This window comes from Callionymus lyra, chromosome 7 (genome assembly GCF_982586985.1).
Source record: "Callionymus lyra chromosome 7, fCalLyr1.hap1.1, whole genome shotgun sequence".
Classification (NCBI taxonomy): Eukaryota; Metazoa; Chordata; class Actinopteri; order Syngnathiformes; family Callionymidae; genus Callionymus; species Callionymus lyra.
The window spans coordinates 2161741-2181454 of NC_141824.1; the positions used below are offsets into that span (position 1 = coordinate 2161741).

The 19714-nt window shown below is 41.5% G+C and overlaps 1 protein-coding gene across 1 annotated transcript; it reads left to right on the top strand.

The window, feature by feature from the left end:
- The first annotated feature begins 208 nt into the window (after positions 1-208).
- On the top strand, positions 209-19368 carry LOC148074616 (mitochondrial intermediate peptidase-like). Its single transcript, XM_087795470.1, has 19 exons — positions 209-757; positions 825-998; positions 1597-1685; positions 1769-1855; positions 1966-2029; positions 2128-2310; positions 2550-2706; positions 2807-2855; positions 3211-3271; positions 3518-3570; positions 4115-4268; positions 4330-4407; positions 4468-4675; positions 4769-4878; positions 4969-5043; positions 5821-5937; positions 8479-8600; positions 9232-9305; positions 19176-19368. Exons 1-19 carry the CDS (start codon positions 617-619, stop codon positions 19274-19276), a joined length of 2097 nt encoding a protein of 698 aa, XP_087651596.1. The 5' UTR covers positions 209-616; the 3' UTR covers positions 19277-19368.
- The last annotated feature ends 346 nt before the right edge of the window (positions 19369-19714 follow it).

A 19714-nucleotide genomic window follows, 5' to 3' on the forward strand; every position in this document is an offset into this window, starting at 1 on the left:
ATAATAAATACATTTATTTATATATATATATATACGGTATATGCATATAATAAATAAAATTATATATATATATATATTATATATATATATATACATATATATATATATTATATATATATACATATGTATATATGCTTTTATTTTGAACTGTTCTCCCCGTTTCCGGTGTAAACCTACGACTGCTGCCCTGCACTTTCGTTTCCTTTTCCTCGCCTGCATTAAATCAATGTAATTCGATAGCATTGTGATATTCAAAGTAACTTGTCTGTACGAACCTGGCTTTTGTTTATTAGATGTTACTTCAACTTTCAAACATTCAAACCTTTTTTTCTTTTTTTTTTGCACAATATTGACACGAAAGTGCGAGCTTGAACAGAAGTTGCGTTGATCATTAGCCGCTAAGCTAACATGTGAGTAAGGACTTGACAGATATTACGAGCATTTATTTAAGAAATGTCTTGTATGATTAGAGTATGATTTTGACAAACATTATATACCTTTACAGAAATACTAGGTACAGATACACAAACAGTTAGTGTGTATTTCGCTGAATGTCCTCTGCTAGTATTTAACTGGTCAACATCAGTGAATCAACAACAACAACAATAACAACAAAATGTCTGCCTGTCAAATGTTGCTTCATCTGAGAAACACTCGAGGCTTTTTCACTCGTTTTCGAAGACATGTCACCACCTGGTCTCCAGTGGGAGCAGCTTTCAATGTCAAACCCCAGAGGAGACTCGAGGAGAAGAATGTGGTTCGTACTTTAGGCTTTAATACATCAAACACTTGAGTTTAACTTATTAGTATTTGATGTTCTGCAGGGTCTGTTCGGTGTCCAGGAGCTCAACTCTCCGGCAGGCTTCCAAGTGGCCACCAGGTCAGCTCTGGAGAAGACAGAGAAGTTGGTGCAGAGAGTTTGTTCTTGTGTCCCTGGAGTTGAAACCATCAACACTTTCGATGAACTCTCTGACGGTCTGTGCAAAGTCGCAGATCTGGTGAGTTGAACTTCAGTCAGTCAGTGGAAACATGTGGTTTCTGGTCAGTTTGACCATGTTTTGAAAGTAGCAGCTGTGGCTGGATCATGATGGTTGAACGTATATGATGTCAGTGTCTTTACATCTGTTGTGTCTTCACTGGGTTTATATATCAATGTCACTCTTCCAGATCTTTACCTGAACTCACCTTCAGTGCTTCTGTCTCTAAACTGCTTAATGTCAAGTCACACCTTTTGTTCTTCTCCCTTCATTCCTTCTTGCCTGCACTCTCTTCTTCACCTCCCCTGACCTCTGGATGATTCATACTGGTTAATGTAGAATCGACAGATATTTACATTTTTAAACCTTGTTTATTATGTTCAGTCTTAATGTAGTAATTTCTTTATTTATGGTCTATTTTCATTATTTTGATCTCAATAACTTATTGTTATTTAGGTTAGGTAGAACTTTATTGTTATTTAAATGTATATATTGTTTGAAGTGACAGATGAACGGAAGGAAAATGAATCCAACTCTCTGACTTGTGGAAAAAATCCTCATGTTTCATGTTGCGAGACAGTAGATCTGACTTTACTTCGGAACTTCTCTTCATCTCCAGGCTGACTTCGTCAAAGTGGCTCATCCAGACCCAGCGTTCAGAGAAGCGGCTGAAAAGTCCTGCGTCGAGATCGGCACGTTGGTGGAGAAGTAAGGAAAACACAGTCGCAGAAGTTTTTTAAATACTTACTACTACTATACTAAAAAAATCAACTTAACTGTGTGTGTTTCAGGTTAAACACTAACTTGGACTTGTGCAAGAGCCTGAAGATCTTACTAGAAAGTCCTGAGATTTTGGCCAAACTGGATCCTGACACAAGGTTTGTCTCGTTCACTTGTCTAATCATTGACTTCATCCATGTTTCAGGAAAATGATGTTTGAATATTTAAAGCAGCTTTTCTTTACGTGGATTCATGTTGTTTTCTCTAGGAAAGTGGCTGAACTGTTCATGTTTGACTTCGAGATCAGTGGCATTCATCTGGATGACAAGTTGGTAGGTTTGTTGTTGAGTGTGGAGCTGCTCCTGAAGTCGTGTCGATGAATAGAAACGCACCAAATAATCCACTGTTGCGTTGTTTCTCTACGCTTCAGCGAAAAGATGCTGTTGCTCTTCACGTGAAGCTCCTGGATCTGAACTACCAGTTCCTGGTCGGCTCTCACATGCCCAACAGAATCGCGAGATCTGCCATTCCTGAACACCTGCATCTACATTTTGCCAGTGAAGGGAGCTTCATTCAAGTTGGAGGTCTTCATGCAGATTCCCCTGATGACTTGGTACACTTCATCTATGTGTCATTCCCTTTAACCGTCACTAGGGGGCGCCTTTGCCTTAAGAGTTCAAGTGTTTACAGACAAGAATTTGCTTGAAGAGATTTATTTGTTTATAAAAATGTCCATGTTTGATTATTTAACGTAGAACATGTTGTTAATGTGTTAAATTTCCTCATATATTCAAATCTTTGTGTGACTTTAAATGATTTGTAATAATTCATTGTTTCTTTTTTTCCACTCAGGTTCGTGAGATTGCGTATCGTATTTACTTGTATCCGAACGCAGATCTGATGGAGTGTCTGGAGGACCTGCTGAAGTCTAGAAACAAACTGGCTCAGCTGGTGGGATACGAGTCTTTTGCACACAGAGCCCTGAAGGGGACGATGGCCAAAACCCCAGGTTCAACATTTTATTCCTCGTCAAAAGTTGTCACTAAAGTATAGCTCGAGACGATCGTTCATGAATGATGGTAAATAACTATTGTTTTCAATCTCAACAGAGACGGTGATGAGTTTTCTTCAGCTGCTCACAGAGAAACTGTCAGAGAGGTACGGTCGTGTTTTGATGTTTTACTTTAGTTTCAGAACTCTTTAGAATCTCAAATAAAACCATTTTCTTTGAACAACATAATAGTTAAATAATCACTCTTCTTTATGCTCTATAAAAGTATTTACTTTTAGGATTGATTTAAGTACAAATACTACAAATGGATATGGTTTGTAGTCAAACCTTTAATAAGAAAGATGTCGTTTCGTTCGTTAGAAATCCTGGTTCAAGCATCTTCTGATTCTTGGGTTCTGGCTCTGATGCGCAGGTGGTTTCCTTGCCTTCGGCCAAATGCATGCTGGGATCCCTGAGCTCTTTGACAGATTCAAACACATGTCTTTTCTTCATCTGCCACAGAACAGCCAAAGACTTCGAGATGATGAGCGACATGAAAAAAAAACTGAATCCCCGAAACTCTGTGAGTGACATCCTTGAAACCTGAGAGATGAAGATGATATTCAGGAAGAAAACATTTGAGCTAAATGTCTAAATAATATTGACTTCCTCGTTTTGTAGCGGTTCATTAATCCACGCTGTCAATGTCTAGAGCCTCAGAAGTCATTTTGACACGTACAATAATTCCTCTTGTCAAGAACACTTACGTTCATGTTCCAGATATGAGATCAATAGCATAGAAAATAAACATCTAGTGTTTCCTCGTCAGGAGTTGATGCCGTGGGATCATCCTTATCTTTGTGGTGTCATTCGTGCTGAAAGGTGAGTATTTTATTATTGTTTGAAAGTTGAATAATTGTTGATCACGTTTTCAAATCTTGGTCAAATAGATTTAGAATCATTTGCTTTCATTTAAAAATTACATATTTTATTTTAAATCATTGCTAGCGTTTGACATTTGTAATACTTTCATTAAACAAAGTAAAACTGTAGATGTTTTTAAAGAGATCTCAGTCGAACAGATGTTCCTCGAACTGTAGTCTTGAATATTATTAATGGATAATAAATAAAGCAACTAATATTCTGTATAAAAAAGTGCAAAAAATGTAGTATCAAGATTATTCTGTTGAATGTATTGTTTTTTGTCTTCTAATGATCATTTATTTTTAAATCATTTGTCTTGTTTATTTCTTTGAATTTCCTGGACTTTGCTGTATATTTATGAGTTTCTGTACATGTTCTTAGGATGTTAGTGTCGTGACACGGGATTCATTTGAAGAGGTTGACTTTAATCAAAAGAATAAATAAATATATCTTCAGTGGACTGAATCTGAGAAGAGGTCCACTCGTGTTCTGTCGTGAGCAGGTTCAACATCGAGCCCAGTCTCTACAGCCCCTACTTCTCTCTGGGGAGCTGCATGGACGGACTCAACCACCTCTTCTCGCAGCTCTACGGCGTCTCGCTCATGTCGGAGCCGTCCAGCGCCGGAGAGGTTTGGAGCGACGACGTCCGCAAACTGGTCAGAAGATCTCCAAACGTATATCCCTGAGTATCGACTGTGATTGACGGTCTTGTTCCAGGCGGTGGTTCATGAAACCGAAGGACTCCTCGGTTACATTTACTGCGACTTCTTCAACCGGCCGAACAAACCTCATCAGGTCCGTGTTGATAAATGTGTTTCTCTCTGAAGTCTGACCTGAGCTCTGTCGGTCTCTCAGGATTGTCACTTCACCATCCGTGGCGGACGCTGGTGCCAGACCACGGGTCAGTACCAGCTTCCTGTCGTGGTGCTGATGCTGAGTCTTCCTCCTCCCACCAAGAGAGCCCCCACCTTGCTGAGCCCCGGCATGATGGAGAATCTCTTCCACGAGATGGGTCACGCCATGCACTCCATGCTGGGACGGACTCGTTACCAGCATGTCACTGGTGAACTTACAGGATTATTATCTTGAGAATATTAATACTCGTTTAATTGTTATTTGAAGTCTAGACCATTAGCTTCTGCTGTGTGATCTGCAGGAACAAGGTGTGCCACTGACTTTGCAGAAGTCCCTTCCATCCTCATGGAGTATTTCGCATCAGATTATCGAGTCATCAGTCATTTTGCTCGGCACTACGAGACCGGACTGGTACGGTGTTGTTGTGGAAACGGCTGTTTTAAGTCTACAGCTACAGTGTAGCTGAGCTGGAAACAAACATTTGTTGGTTTGTGTCCTCAGCCTCTGCCCGAGAGTATGGTCGCTCGTCTGTGCGAGTCCAAGAAGGTGTGCGGCGCCGCAGACACTCAGTTGCAGGTGAGAAATAATAATAATAATGATGACAACACAAGCTAGTTTAATGAAATACAGGCACAAGTGGCCAAATTAATAGATATTATTTTGTGTCAGTCAAGATTCTATTTATATTTTAGGGAACTTTTACGGACCCCTGTCATCAGCCACTTAAAATAAATGAATGTAGCCTTTCCTATAATAGTTCTTAATCACTGTGTTGTCTCAGGGTCAAGGTGACCCAAAGGTCCGAAAACAAATGTGTTTGTGGTATCCCTTGTGGGTCAAGGTGAACGACCTCCACCACTGCATATGTATTTATGGAAGCCAAGGAGGTTGTCCATCAAACACATTTGTTTTCGGGCCATTGGGTCACCTTGACCCTGAGAGGACACATGGGTTAATGTGTGTAATGTGTCAAATCATAACATGGTTGTCATAGAAACACGTTTACATTAAACTTTGTAAGTGAAGAGAAAAACTGGTCCCAGCCAATCAAAGCAGGTCAGCAGAGGCTCGATCTAGATGTAGAAGATACTGGAGATCCTGAAGAAAAAGGGTCGAGCACTGAGAAGATCTTTGGTTTGGTGGTTCTTAAAAAATCTTAAATTCTAAAATGTGTTTTATTTTCAATATATCACATTCACAACTATATTACATTTAATAAAATATGTAAACAAATGTTGTTTTAGGTCCGTTTGATTTTGATTTACCTGATAAATCATCTTTGTAGCATCAATATATTTCCGGTTGTTTATGTGAAGCATGTGCAGAAATATTGAATCAAATACTTTTGAGCAGATCTTCTACGCCGCCCTGGATCAAGTCTACCACAGTCGACCTCAGAACCGCTCGTCCACAGAGGTCCTGATGGAGATGCAGAAGCAGTTCTACGGCCTGCCCTACACGCCCAACACGGTACCTTTTCAACTCTTTTGTATTTGGGTCGAAAGTTTAATGTTGAGATGAGCAAGTCGTCTTTTGAGCCACAACAACAAACTTGTCGTAGATATTTTCCTCCCTAGAGCAAATATTTGGAACTTTTCCTCTGAGGTCTTTTATAAAACTCTAATAAAGGGTTTGTTCCTTCATCTCCGCAGCTGTGGCTTCACAGATGAGGCCAGCAGGGAGAGTGGGATCAAAAAAAGTCGTCATTTAGCCAAGAATGGCCTTTCCGAGAACATTTACTCGGGGCTGTAATTATGTGGTGTGCCATCAGGAGAAGAGATTAGAGAATCTCTGTATATTCTCTCTCCTCCCACGCACACTTTGTCTCCAGATAATTTGGTTTGTCTTACATATTTCTCCAGAACTCTGGTCGTTCATCTTCCCACCGCAATATAAGCTCCGACTGACACCCCGGCGCTCACGGCCGACCCCCCAAAGTCACGAGATCCAATCATCTTCCCATGAATCAAAGTTAGCGCGGACTGGTGAAGGAAATATAATCTCTTCTTATGTATCTTTTCCTGCTCGGCCTCGTGGGAAGCACAAGTTTCCACCGTAAACATTTAAGTGTCTAATGAGTTCCAGGGATCCCAGATATACACAGCAGAGCGAGGCTGACATGTGTGAAGTTTACTCAGCAGGGATATGAGTTCCTCAGCTGCGGGGAACACAGACCACATGGTCGCCCGACACTGACGGTCGTTCATCAGACGGTTGGATGTTCGTTGTCCTGTTGAATGATCCTGCAGCAACATAACGTCTCCACATGTGGTGCACAGACACGTCTCACTGCTTCTAGACGCGTCACGTCGTTCAAACCATCCACACTTGTGCAGTAGCTGATCCAGACTTTTATCAGGAGCCGTAAATCATTCTGAAGGATTTACTTGTCAAGAGTTAATGATATAAAACTTGAAAGAAAATCTGTTGCCTGAAAGTTTTACTGTCTTTTGTGTAATTTTATAGTTTTATTACTCATTGAGTTGTAATTATTTGTCTTTTTGTAACGTGGGCTCTGGTCCAGACCAACAGCTTGAAGACTTGTTTGGATTCACGAGACATCATTGGCTGTGAGGCTCAGCAGAGCGACGGGAAGTGATGCAGTGTTTGTGCTGACGAGGCGGTTCATGTTAGCATGAGCTCCATCGCTACAGTTCTGAGCCAAAAATCCTTTTAGTCCTTTTGTTGTTGTTCTCACAGAGGCTCTGCAGTCTCTCTCTCCCAAACCTCTGAAGCTCCATCAGCATTCTGAACCAGAGTTCCCTCGTGCTTGAGTTCCTGATCCACATGAGTCTCAAATACTTTATGTTCAGAATCAAAGAAGGTTAAAGTTCACGCTGTTGACCCGTGAAAATGAAGATACAGACCATACGGTGTCAAACGTCAGAACACCTCTGATGATGAAGAAAGTGATGTTGAAGTACATTTATAAGTACATCATTATAGGATAGGATTCATCCTCCAAAAATCAAAACACAATGTTGCCATCAGACTCACGTTTCCTCTTTGTGAATATACTTACTTTTTGGCCTCTTTTGTAAGTAAGTAAGTAAGTAATATTTATTTATATAGAGCTTTTCCAGACCAGGGTCACAAAGCGCTTAAACAATCAAAACAAAATTCAATAAAGTATATACTTTAAAGGTCAAGATAATACTGAGAACACAACAGGAGTTCCAGAAAATCAAGGAAAAGTGTGTTAGAGTTTGACACCCCGTCCTATTCTTTGTGAAATCTGTTGAATTGTTTTATGATCTTCAACGATTGAAACAGATTCAATCGTCTTGTACATTCATTGACGTGGTGAAAACAACTCAATAATGTCAAGATATACATGTTTGTCTTTGAACGTATTCATTCAGTTGCTACTATAATGACGGTAGAATCAAGGGTTTAGTCCTCGTTCATTAGATATGGAGACCATGATCTTCAAACCTCTCGTGGTCGTGGCTCTGCTGAACCGCGGCAGCTGCTGTCGTGTCAAACTGGCTCCATGTTTGAGGCTCTGCCAGATGAATTCCCCCGGAGTCCGGCGCTCAGAGATCATAAACGTTCTCGTCTTTACAGACTTGAAAAGAGCCGCCCTGGGGCGAGCCAACACGGAGAAGTGGAGAAGGGGGCTTTTACCACTCAGGAATTTCCACACTTTTAAAGATGTCGGTGGCAGGAAATGATTTAAGTATTTTCTGAGGAGCGAAGATGTCGTTATTCACTTCAGATGGAATATTAAAATGTCTGTAAAAGATAAAAGAATGTTAATAAATCCAGCAGAGCGTCTGTTCAAATGGTAGAATAAGACGTTTAGATTTAGTTTTTGTGTAAATCTACCTTTGTTTTAATAGTTTCTACTCAAATTATTTCAAGAAAAACACATTGTAATGAATGTGTTATTGTTCTTACTTATATAAAGCTTTAATAGCTTAATTATATTGGTTACAGGAAAAACATTAAACTATCTGCTCTAAGCTAATGTAAGGGAAGCATTAACTATAACATGAATCTTTGGAACAGGCCTGGCAGCTGAGGTTCAGTCACCTGGTGGGGTACGGAGCCAAGTACTACTCGTACCTGATGTCGAGGGCCGTGGCGTCGATGGTGTGGAGACAGTGCTTCGCTCAGGATCCTCTGAACAGGTGAGAAAATCGATTGTTTCCTGATCAATCTTTTAACTTCAAGATCACAAGTGGTTTTAAATGCTTTAACACAGTGTTTAATAATCAAAACTATATTAAATGATTAGTTTTCACTCAAAATAAACCATGTAGACACGTGGACTCGATACTCATTTGCTCTGAAAGTGAAAATGCTTTCTTTGTTCATGTTTTGAATGAATGAGATCATGGGAATAATGATCAAAACTCAGAATGTTGGCAACAATTACATGTCAATCAATACTTCTAGTCTGACCTTTCAAGGATGTGCAGAACATCCTCCGATAATAAAGCCTCGGATCATTTGTGCTTCAGCTGCACGTCAACATCTACCTCATCCAACCACATCCTACATTCAACGCTTTCTAACTTCTACTCTTCTGTGCTCGTGGTAAAACTTCAGTGACTCGGTCTTGTTTCTATCAGATGGTTGTTCCATCAGGATCTAGTTTTACGTTGTGACCCCTCTCGGTCTGAAGAGGTTCAGGAGATTCAATGTTCTCTGAGGTTCCACAGAAGGATCTTCTCAGATCCTCCTGCAGGTGTCTTCTCTCGTCTCTGCTCGTGAGAGGAAACATGTGTTCGTTACCTCACTTGTTTTCTTCTCCTTCAGGGACATGGGTGAGCGTTATCGGCGAGAGATGCTCGCGCACGGAGGCGCCAAGGAGCCCATGCTGATGGTGGAAGGTAGACCTTTCTTCTTCTCTCTGGAGTCTGTGGATCCCACACTCGTCTGCGATCTCTTGGCATCCGTCCTGAACACGAGCCTCAGCTGTGGCTCCACATCCAATGAATAATCATTTCCCATCAAAACGCACCTCCAACCAGTCTAGTATGTTCCTCTGCACACGGGACCGGCAAGCCCGGGCCTGGAACTCAATTATTTCAAACGGACCCGCCTCAACCAATTAAAGTGATAAATATACTTTAGCACGCATCACATATTAACTTGATTCACACCTGGCTCGGCTGGAGCTTCAGAACTAAGAGAACATTTCAAGATCCAAACAACATGTTCTGGTACATCTTTAATTTCTCCGAGAGGATTTCTGTCTTTCTGTTGGCTTGACCTCTCGACCTGTTGACCCCAGAAGAATGTCAGGCCACAGCTGTGTCGTCTCCTGCAGCGACAAGTTTTCCTTTCACGTGTTTCAAAGTGAAAGAGGTTTGATGTCGAGGTTTGTTGTCACGTCGGATGTTTGCTGTTGTAGATGTTTCTCTATGAATATTATTAAATGTTACACACGATAGACCAGAGATAACAACAGGTTTCTTTCTACCAAACATCTGTATTTAGTCCTTAGAAGCTGTTAGCGGCTGATGTGAGGAAAATAATGTTTTAATAATAATTTTAATAACTACTCAAACGTCTCACAGGTTGAATCATTGATTCATAAAACAACTGCTGATCTAAATGAACCCAAACCAAGAATATATTGTTAACACAGTTTATTTGATCCATTTATCAGAATCAGAAATAACTGTATTGCCAGTGATGTCAGAACCAAACAGGAGTTTATGTTGGTGAAGTGGAAGATGCTAGTTGAGAGACCAGTTACCTGTTACCAGGTGAGTCAGGTATGTTTGCTTTGGTCGAAGGAAAAGTGAAAAAATAAATGACTTTAAATGGAAACAATGGCAGAATATGAAGGAGAAAGTATGACATAAAACATTAAAAAGAGAGACGGAGGAGAGAAGAGAAGAAGTTTAGGTGGATTTTGTGTCTTTGTTTTGCCGAGAGCAGCTGAAACCATGGAAATCAAAGTTAGTTAATTATATTAGGTGTAAATATTAAATTAATTTATTTATAAATGTGGTGTAAATCCTACTGAAATGAGACATATTTAGTTTTCTTGACCTGATGAAGTTACACTTTTAACCACAACATCATTGTTGATGCACTTTTGTCAAGCAGTCTGTGAGTCAGACACACACACACACACACACACACACACACACACACACACACACACACACACACACACACACACGTATTATTGTTCCTTCTCTGTCATTATCTAAAGTATTTGTCTGGTAAACAACAAATGATGTCATCTTGATAAACACATAAGAAAAGATGAAGCTGTGAGTTGAGGATCGAATCAGATCCAGTTTATCTTCCTCAAGGTCATAAATCCTCCTCCAGACCGGCCTGGACAGGATAAGGGAGGCGGATCATGTGACATCAGAGAGTGAACAGTAAATCTCACCCCCCCTCCTCTGACCAGCGCTCTAAAGTTACACTTTTGTCTTTTTGTTATTAGATCTACTTTCCAATTGACTGGAGCCGCAGTGGAAATCTTCTTCTTCTGTTGCTTTGAAGCGACTAAGCCTGTAATTACAGACGTATTGATCTCTGGCTGCAGCGTTTGTACCAGAACTGAAGCCACGCCTTCAATAAATGACCCTGTAATTATATCAATTCACTTCTTTAAACATCTGACACCGTGATTAGACGAGTGATTAGAAAAACAGCGCGAGGAGTTAAACTAGTTTACTTTTGATTACAACCGTTTATTATCCCGCTTTTCTGCCGGTGAGGCTCGACTGAAGCTGAACGTCGTTGGTTTGGACTGAGATTCAGGCTCAGAAGATACACAACAAATAATTGAACGACTCTTGACACGACTGTTCTTGGACGAAGAATCTCAATCTTTTGATAATGACACGTTCTTGACTTGTGGTCTGCATACGATGTCGTTGGGGTTTCATGGCCACCTTCTCGCAGCAGGAAGGTTGTTGGTTCACGTCCACGTGCTCAGTGGACTTTGAATCCGGGTCAGTCCTGCTCTTGGTCCAGAAACAGGTCGACTTGAAAAACTCTCTCAATAGTCTGGAGATGTGGGTTGTTTGTATGAAGAGTTGTGTGTCTGCTGTCCTGTCCAGGGTGTCCCTCGCCTCTCGCCCCGAGTAGATGGGACGTGAAGTTGTCGTGAATGAACGACTGGTTTGAAGGTCGTTTGAAGAGTCATCGAGTGTCGTCCGTGAATCCCATCGAGCTCTAGTTTGGACGTCGCTGAAGCCTTTGGACGTGGAGGTCGAGCATGTGTCGGAACATTCAGCCTCTATTGTTCTCCGCGGGTCGACGGGTTCACGACCGTCTTATTCTACCTGAGAGACGGGAAATGAGGTCTCAGCGGAGAATGAAGCTGCTTTTTCTATCTGGAGTCTGAGAGGAACACGGCGTCCAGATCCTTCTGACGAAGAGGCTCGTAAACTGAGGTGTGTGTCCCTGCTGTGGTCGCCAGGCTCTGAGGACCTGGATCAGGACCAGGTCCTCAGAGCCGCTGAACAGTGTGGACGGTGTTGAAACGTAAACTTGAGTCCAGCTCAGAGAGCGAGGAGAGTGAGGAGAGTGAGGAGAGTGAGGAGAGCGAGGAGAGGAGAGTGAGAGTGAGAGTGAGGAGAGGAGAGTGAGAGCGAGGAGAGTGAGGAGAGCGAGGAGAGGAGAGTGAGAGTGAGGAGAGTGAGGAGAGCGAGGAGAGGAGAGTGAGAGTGAGAGTGAGGAGAGGAGAGTGAGAGCGAGGAGAGTGAGGAGAGCGAGGAGAGGAGAGTGAGAGTGAGGAGAGCGAGGAGAGGAGAGTGAGAGTGAGAGTGAGGAGAGTGAGAGCGAGGAGAGCGAGGAGAGGAGAGTGAGAGTGAGAGTGAGGAGAGTGAGAGCGAGGAGAGCGAGGAGAGGAGAGTGAGAGTGAGGAGAGTGAGAGCGAGGAGAGCGAGGAGAGGAGAGTGAGAGTGAGAGTGAGGAGAGTGAGAGCGAGGAGAGTGAGGAGAGCGAGGAGAGGAGAGTGAGAGTGAGAGTGAGGAGAGTGAGAGCGAGGAGAGTGAGGAGAGCGAGGAGAGGAGAGTGAGAGTGAGGAGAGCGAGGAGAGCGAGGAGAGGAGAGTGAGGAGAGTGAGGAGAGTGAGGAGAGTGAGGAGAGGAGAGTGAGAGTGAGAGTGAGGAGAGTGTGGAGAGCGAGGAGAGGAGAGTGAGAGTGAGAGTGAGGAGAGTGAGAGCGAGGAGAGCGAGGAGAGTGAGAGTGAGGAGAGTGAGAGTGAGAAGAGCGAGGAGAGGAGAGTGAGGAGAGGAGAGTGAGGAGAGTGAGAGTGAGAGAGAGGAGAGTGAGAGTGAGGAGAGTGAGAGTGAGAAGAGCGAGGAGAGGAGAGTGAGGAGAGGAGAGTGAGGAGAGGAGAGTGAGAGAGAGGAGAGTGAGAGTGAGGAGAGTGAGAGTGAGAAGAGCGAGGAGAGGAGAGTGAGGAGAGGAGAGTGAGGAGAGGAGAGTGAGGAGAGTGAGAGTGAGAGAGAGGAGAGTGAGAGTGAGGAGAGTGAGAGTGAGAAGAGCGAGGAGAGGAGAGGAGAGTGAGGAGAGTGAGGAGAGGAGAGTGAGAGTGAGGAGAGTGAGGAGAGGAGAGTGAGAGTGAGGAGAGTGAGAGTGAGGAGAGTGAGGAGAGGAGAGTGAGAGTGAGAGTGAGGAGAGGAGAGTGAGAGTGAGGAGAGTGAGGAGAGTGAGGAGAGGAGAGTGAGAGTGAGAGTGAGGAGAGGAGAGTGAGAGTGAGGAGAGGAGAGTGAGAGTGAGAGTGAGGAGAGGAGAGTGAGAGTGATCCACAGAGCAGGCTTTCATCAGAACATTCCCCGTCGTTCAGGACACTGAGCTCAGAACCGGATCCACTCGGTCTCATGAGTCCAGAACGGTTCTACTTGAAAGCGCTGGTGGTCCGAGTCCTGACGCACCTGAGAGGAAGTGCAGCCGCGGCTCTGATTTACAAGAATTCATTAAAGTCATGATTTATGGTTTAAGAGTCACTTTCCATTTTGAGCTCAGAGCAGATTTAATTGAACAATTAGTTGAAGTCGAATCATTTGATCTTCAGTCGAACTGGTTCATGTTCGGCTCTTCGTTTGATTTGAACCACAAACGTGTTTTACTGACGCACTGCTGACTCCCATCATGCCTTGCAACTGCGTCTGCCAATCACAGTGCATGGAAATATGTGCTTTAAGGAGATAATAAACATGTTTTTACTGTTTGTCTCCAATATAAACATAGTATCGTATTTTTAGACAAACTTAAAATTCTTTCATTTCTCAAAAATCAACAATTAGATCTGATGTCAAAAATACTCTGTGAGGTTTCTTTCAGAGAGGATCCATAGTATTACTCTGCATCTATTTTTAGTATTACGCTGCAAGTCTTTGTAGTATTACTCTGCATGTATTTGTAGTATTACTCTGCATGTATTTGTAGTATTACTCTGCATGTATTTGTAGTATTACTCTACAAGTCTTTGTAGTATTACTCTTCAAGTCTTTGAAGAGTAACAGAGCCACACAGGGTAATCTAAAAGAGTTTTACTCTGCAAGACTGTGTAGTATTACTCTGCAAGTCTTTGTAGTATTACTCTGCAAGACGTTGTAGTATTGCTCTGCAAGACTTTGTAGCATTGTTCTGCAAGACTTTGTAGTATTACTCTGCATGTATTTGTAGTATTACTCTGCATGTATTTGTAGTATTACTCTGCATGTATTTGTAGTATTACTCTTCAAGTCTTTGAAGAGTAACAGAGCCACACAGGGTAATCTAAAAGAGTTTTACTCTGCAAGACTGTGTAGTATTACTCTGCAAGTCTTTGTAGTATTACTCTGCAAGACGTTGTAGTATTGCTCTGCAAGACTTTGTAGCATTGTTCTGCAAGACTTTGTAGTATTACTCTGCAAGACTTTGTAGCATTGCCCTGCAAGTATTTGTAGTATTACTCTGCAATACTTTGTAGTATTACTCTGAAAGTCTTTGTAGTATTGCTCTGCAAGACTTTTTAGTATTACTCTGAAAGTCTTTGTAGTATTACTCTGCAAGACTTTTTAGTATTACTCTGAAAGTCTTTGTAGTATTGCTCTGCAAGACTTTTTAGTATTACTCTGAAAGTCTTTGTAGTATTGCTCTGCAAGACTTTGTAGCATTGTTCTGCAAGACTTTGTAGTATTACTCTGCAATACTTTGTAGTATTACTCTGAAAGTCTTTGTAGTATTGCTCTGCAAGACTTTTTAGTATTACTCTGAAAGTCTTTGTAGTATTGCTCTGCAAGACTTTTTAGTATTACTCTGAAAGTCTTTGTAGTATTGCTCTGCAAGACTTTGAAGCATTGTTCTGCAAGACTTTGTAGTATTAATCTGCAATACTTGGTAGTATTACTCTGAAAGTCTTTGTAGTATTGCTCTGCAAGACTTTTTAGTATTACTCTGAAAGTCGGTGTAGTATTGCTATGCAGGTCTTCGTAGTATTACTCTGCAAGTCTTTGTAGTATTGTTCTGCAGGCTTTGTAGTATTACTCTGCAAGACTTTGTAGTATTACTCTGCAAGACTTTGTAGTATTACTCTGCAAGACTTTGTAGTATTGTACCGACATCGTACGAAGATCTTTTCTTTTTTCTTTTTTTTATTTATTTATTAATATTTCTACATAAGTAAGTAGTTTATATTCATAGAGCGCTTTTCCAGACCAGGGTCACAAAGAACTTAAACAATCAAAACAATATTCAATAAAGTATATACTTTAAGATCAAGATAATACTGAGAACAACACAGTAGTTCCAGAAAATCAACAAAGATTGCTTCAAAAAATGAATTAAGTAAAATGAAAAGTTTTCTGAAGACTTTTGGTGTTAATTGGGTTAATACTTCAAGTGTTCTTCTTATCTCCTGACGTGTCGTCGACGCCTCCAGATCTTGTCTTCAAAGGTGTTGTTACACAGTCGTGACACAAGCGTTCGCCTGCAGCACCTTTTCACACGTCGACATGTTGTCAGAAGAAGTTACGATCGGAGTCTTATTTCAGTTTTTGATTCTGACGCACGAGTGTTTCTTCACATCTTCTGCTTCAGTTCCTCGAACACAAATGATCTTCAATAGTTGATCCAGAGAATCATCTTCAACTCAAACACTAACTAACCTTGTTACCAGAGACTAACTAACCGGTGCTGTGTCTCAAATCGCATACTAGCTACTAAGAGTTAGTATTTTTAGTACGTTAGTGTGTCTCAATTCTTAGTATGCGAAATTTAGTGCGCCATGCATACTAAATTGGCGTACTAACACGCCCACAAAACTATCATGGTTCGATGGACACTAACCACACTAAACAGCCGCCATCTTAGTGACGTTTTAAACGGAAGTTACGTCATATATAAATGCATATATATTCATATACTTAAATGTGTATTTTCAGCAGCAGTAGGAGGATAAACACGTCTTCGCTGCTGATACCAGCTTAAATATCTCGCGATTATTTAGATTCTCATATTTTTTCTTTATTTCTTTTTCCAAAGTTGCAATACGTGCTGCCAGCAGGTGTCGCTAGCGTTCAAACAGCTGCTTGAAACATCGTTAAATAGAAGTAGAAGAAGAAGCTGTCATGTGATTTCCGGTTAGTGTGTAGCTTCAGGGTTTGATTTGAGACATACTATCTGCGGAGAATTTGCGTACTAGTTAGTATGCATACTAAACTGATGCATACTAACTTCTAGCATACTAAGATTAGTATGCGATTTGAGACACAGCACTGGTGTCGTCCGACGGTCCATTGAGGTCGCAGGAAGTGACATCATCACACAGGAAGTGCCCTCACACATCATTAATGTTGTCCAGAGCTTTAACTTTTGAATTCTTACTTCATCTAAACTTGAGCATGTATTTAAAATTCAACTGATGATTTGTTTAAAGTCAGAAGTGAAAGATTTTATATTTGTTTATTTATTTCTTGGCTTCATGTCGTCGCGCGACAACAACGTTTGTAAAGAGAAACTAAAACATCGATGCTTAAAATAAACACTTAGAACCGACTTCACTGGAACATGTTGCAACATTGAAACTCTGACTTAGATGTTTTAAAAAACGTTTTAACCATTAATTAAAATATAAATCGTGTTTTTAAGTATATTTTACTTCATCTCAATCGATATTATACCAAAAGAACATGAAGGTTTCATGAGAAACTTCTTTTACATCATTTTTACTTTTACACTACTTCCTGTTTAGCTAATCACACTCCGCTAGCATGACCTCTGCTAGCATGACCTCTGCTAGCATGGCCTCTGCTAGCATGGCCTCTGCTAGCATGACCTCTGCTAGCATGACCTCCGCTAGCATGACCTCCGCTAGCATGACCTCTGCTAGCATGACCTCTGCTAGCATGACCTCTGCTAGCATGACCTCCGCTAGCATGACTTCTGCTAGCATGACCTCTGCTAGCATGACCTCTGCTAGCATGACCTCTGCTAGCATGACCTCCGCTAGCATGGCCTCCGCTAGCATGACCTCCGCTAGCATGACCTCCGCTAGCATGACCTCTGCTAGCATGACTTCTGCTAGCATGACCTCCGCTAGCATGACCTCCGCTAGCATGACTTCTGCTAGCATGACCTCAGCTAGCATGACCTCTGCTAGCATGACCTCTGCTAGCATGACCTTAGCTCCAGTGTATTGTTTTCGGGAAGTAAAGTAATAAAGTTGGAGAAACAGTTACAATCTTTGTGAAACATGTTAGGAATATTTAAGAAAACTGTTGTTTACTGAAGATAAAATAACGACTAAAGAAAGAAGGTCAAAGAAGGTCAAACCTGCTGCTCGTGCTGTTGAACTGCGAGTGTGTTGTGTCTCCCTCGCTGTGTGTGTGTCTCAGATGCACACTTTTGTTGTGACTCTGACTTTTATCTACACATTCCAAAGCCCTTGGTGTCGTTGCTTCACGAGCTCTGGCTTCGTTGTTTATTCCTTGATGTAAACGTCTGATAACCTGAGGAATGAACCCAGAGAAGTTCTTGTGTCGTTTAGACATGTTTGTGTAACGTTCAGTTGTTGTTGTTGTTGTTGTTTACCTCCATGTTATTGATCTCAGTTCTTGTTGTTGTTGTTTAACTCCTTGTTATTGATCTCAGTTGTTGTTATTGTTGTTTACCTCCATGTTATTGATCTCAGTTGTTGTTGTTGTTGTTTACCTCCTTGTTATTGATCTCAGTTGTTGTTGTTGTTGTTTACCTCCTTGTTATTGATCTCAGTTGTTGTTGTTGTTGTTTACCTCCTTGTTATTGATCTCAGTTCTTGTTATTGTTGTTTACCTCCATGTTATTGATCTCAGTTCTTGTTGTTTTTGTTTACCTCCTTGTTATTGATCTCAGTTGTTGTTGTTTACCTCCATGTTATTGATCTCAGTTGTTGTTGTTGTTGTTTACCTCCATGTTATTGATCTCAGTTGTTGTTGTTGTTGTTTACCTCCATGTTATTGATCTCAGTTGTTGTTGTTGTTGTTTACCTCCTTGTTATTGATCTCAGTTGTTGTTGTTGTTGTTTACCTCCATGTTATTGATCTCAGTTGTTGTTGTTGTTGTTTACCTCCATGTTATTGATCTCAGTTGTTGTTGTTGTTGTTTACCTCCTTGTTATTGATCTCAGGTGTTGTTGTTGTTGTTTACCTCCATGTTATTGATCTCAGTTCTTGTTGTTTTTGTTTACCTCCATGTTATTGATCTCAGTTGTTGTTATTGTTGTTTACCTCCATGTTATTGATCTCAGTTCTTGTTGTTGTTGTTTACCTCCATGTTATTGATCTCAGTTCTTGTTGTTGTTGTTTACCTCCTTGTTATTGATCTCAGTTCTTGTTGTTGTTGTTTACCTCCTTGTTATTGATCTCAGTTCTTGTTGTTGTTGTTTACCTCCTTGTTATTGATCTCAGTTCTTGTTATTGTTGTTTACCTCCATGTTATTGATCTCAGTTCTTGTTATTGTTGTTTACCTCCTTGTTATTGATCTCAGTTCTTGTTGTTGTTGTTTACCTCCTTGTTATTGATCTCAGTTCTTGTTATTGTTGTTTACCTCCATGTTATTGATCTCAGTTCTTGTTATTGTTGTTTACCTCCATGTTATTGATCTCAGTTCTTGTTATTGTTGTTTACCTCCATGTTATTGATCTCAGTTCTTGTTGTTTTTGTTTACCTCCTTGTTATTGATCTCAGTTGTTGTTGTTGTTGTTTACCTCCATGTTATTGATCTCAGTTCTTGTTATTGTTGTTTACCTCCATGTTATTGATCTCAGTTCTTGTTGTTTTTGTTTACCTCCTTGTTATTGATCTCAGTTCTTGTTATTGTTGTTTACCTCCATGTTATTGATCTCAGTTCTTGTTATTGTTGTTTACCTCCATGTTATTGATCTCAGTTCTTGTTGTTGTTGTTTACCTCCTTGTTATTGATCTCAGTTCTTGTTGTTTACCTCCTTGTTATTGATCTCAGTTCTTGTTGTTGTTGTTTACCTCCTTGTTATTGATCCTGGCTTGGATTCTGTGAACCTGATCAGACGTAAGTGTTCGTTCGTGTAAATGGATCCATATTCTCAGGCGGGTCTGAAGTTAGAGGAAAGTCAAAATGGCCTCAGATCCTTCACTTAAGACATCCGAGCTGTGATTGGTCGACACGTCACGACGTCCTGGCCGTGGAATAACGATGATAAAAGTGCTGAATCTGGTTACCATAGCAACCAGGTGAGTCCTCCGTTGCTCATGGGTTCACGGCAGTGACTCCTGTGTTCCAGGGATGCTGCAGCGACGACCGACCATCGAGGAGCTGGTGGACGCGCTGGTGTCCGAGCTGGACCCCAACTTTGAGACGTTCATCCTGGACTCTGAGAGCTGATCCTGATCCTGATCCTGATCCTGATCCTGATCGACTGCTTCTGTCTGTATCTGAGTCACATTGACTCGAACCATTAAAGACGTGAATCTGAAGCTGCGTCGTCGTCACTTATGAGTCAAGGTCAGCTGAGGTCGCGCCGGAGGAGGAGGAGGAGGAGGAGGAAGAGGAAGAAGAGGAGGAGGAGGAGGAGGAGGAGGAAAGAGGATGGAGAAGAGGAAGAGGTAGAGGAGGAGGAGAAAGAAGAGGAAGGAGGAAGAGGAGGAGAAAGAAGAGGAAGAAGAGGAGAAGGAGGAAAGAGGAGGAGGAGGAGGAGAAAGAGAAAGAAGAAGAGGAGGAGGAGGAAAGAGGATGGAGAAGAGGAAGAGGTAGAGGAGGAGGAGTAAGAAGAGGAAGAGGAGGAGGAGAAAGAGAAAGGAGAAAGAAGAAGAGGAGGAGGAG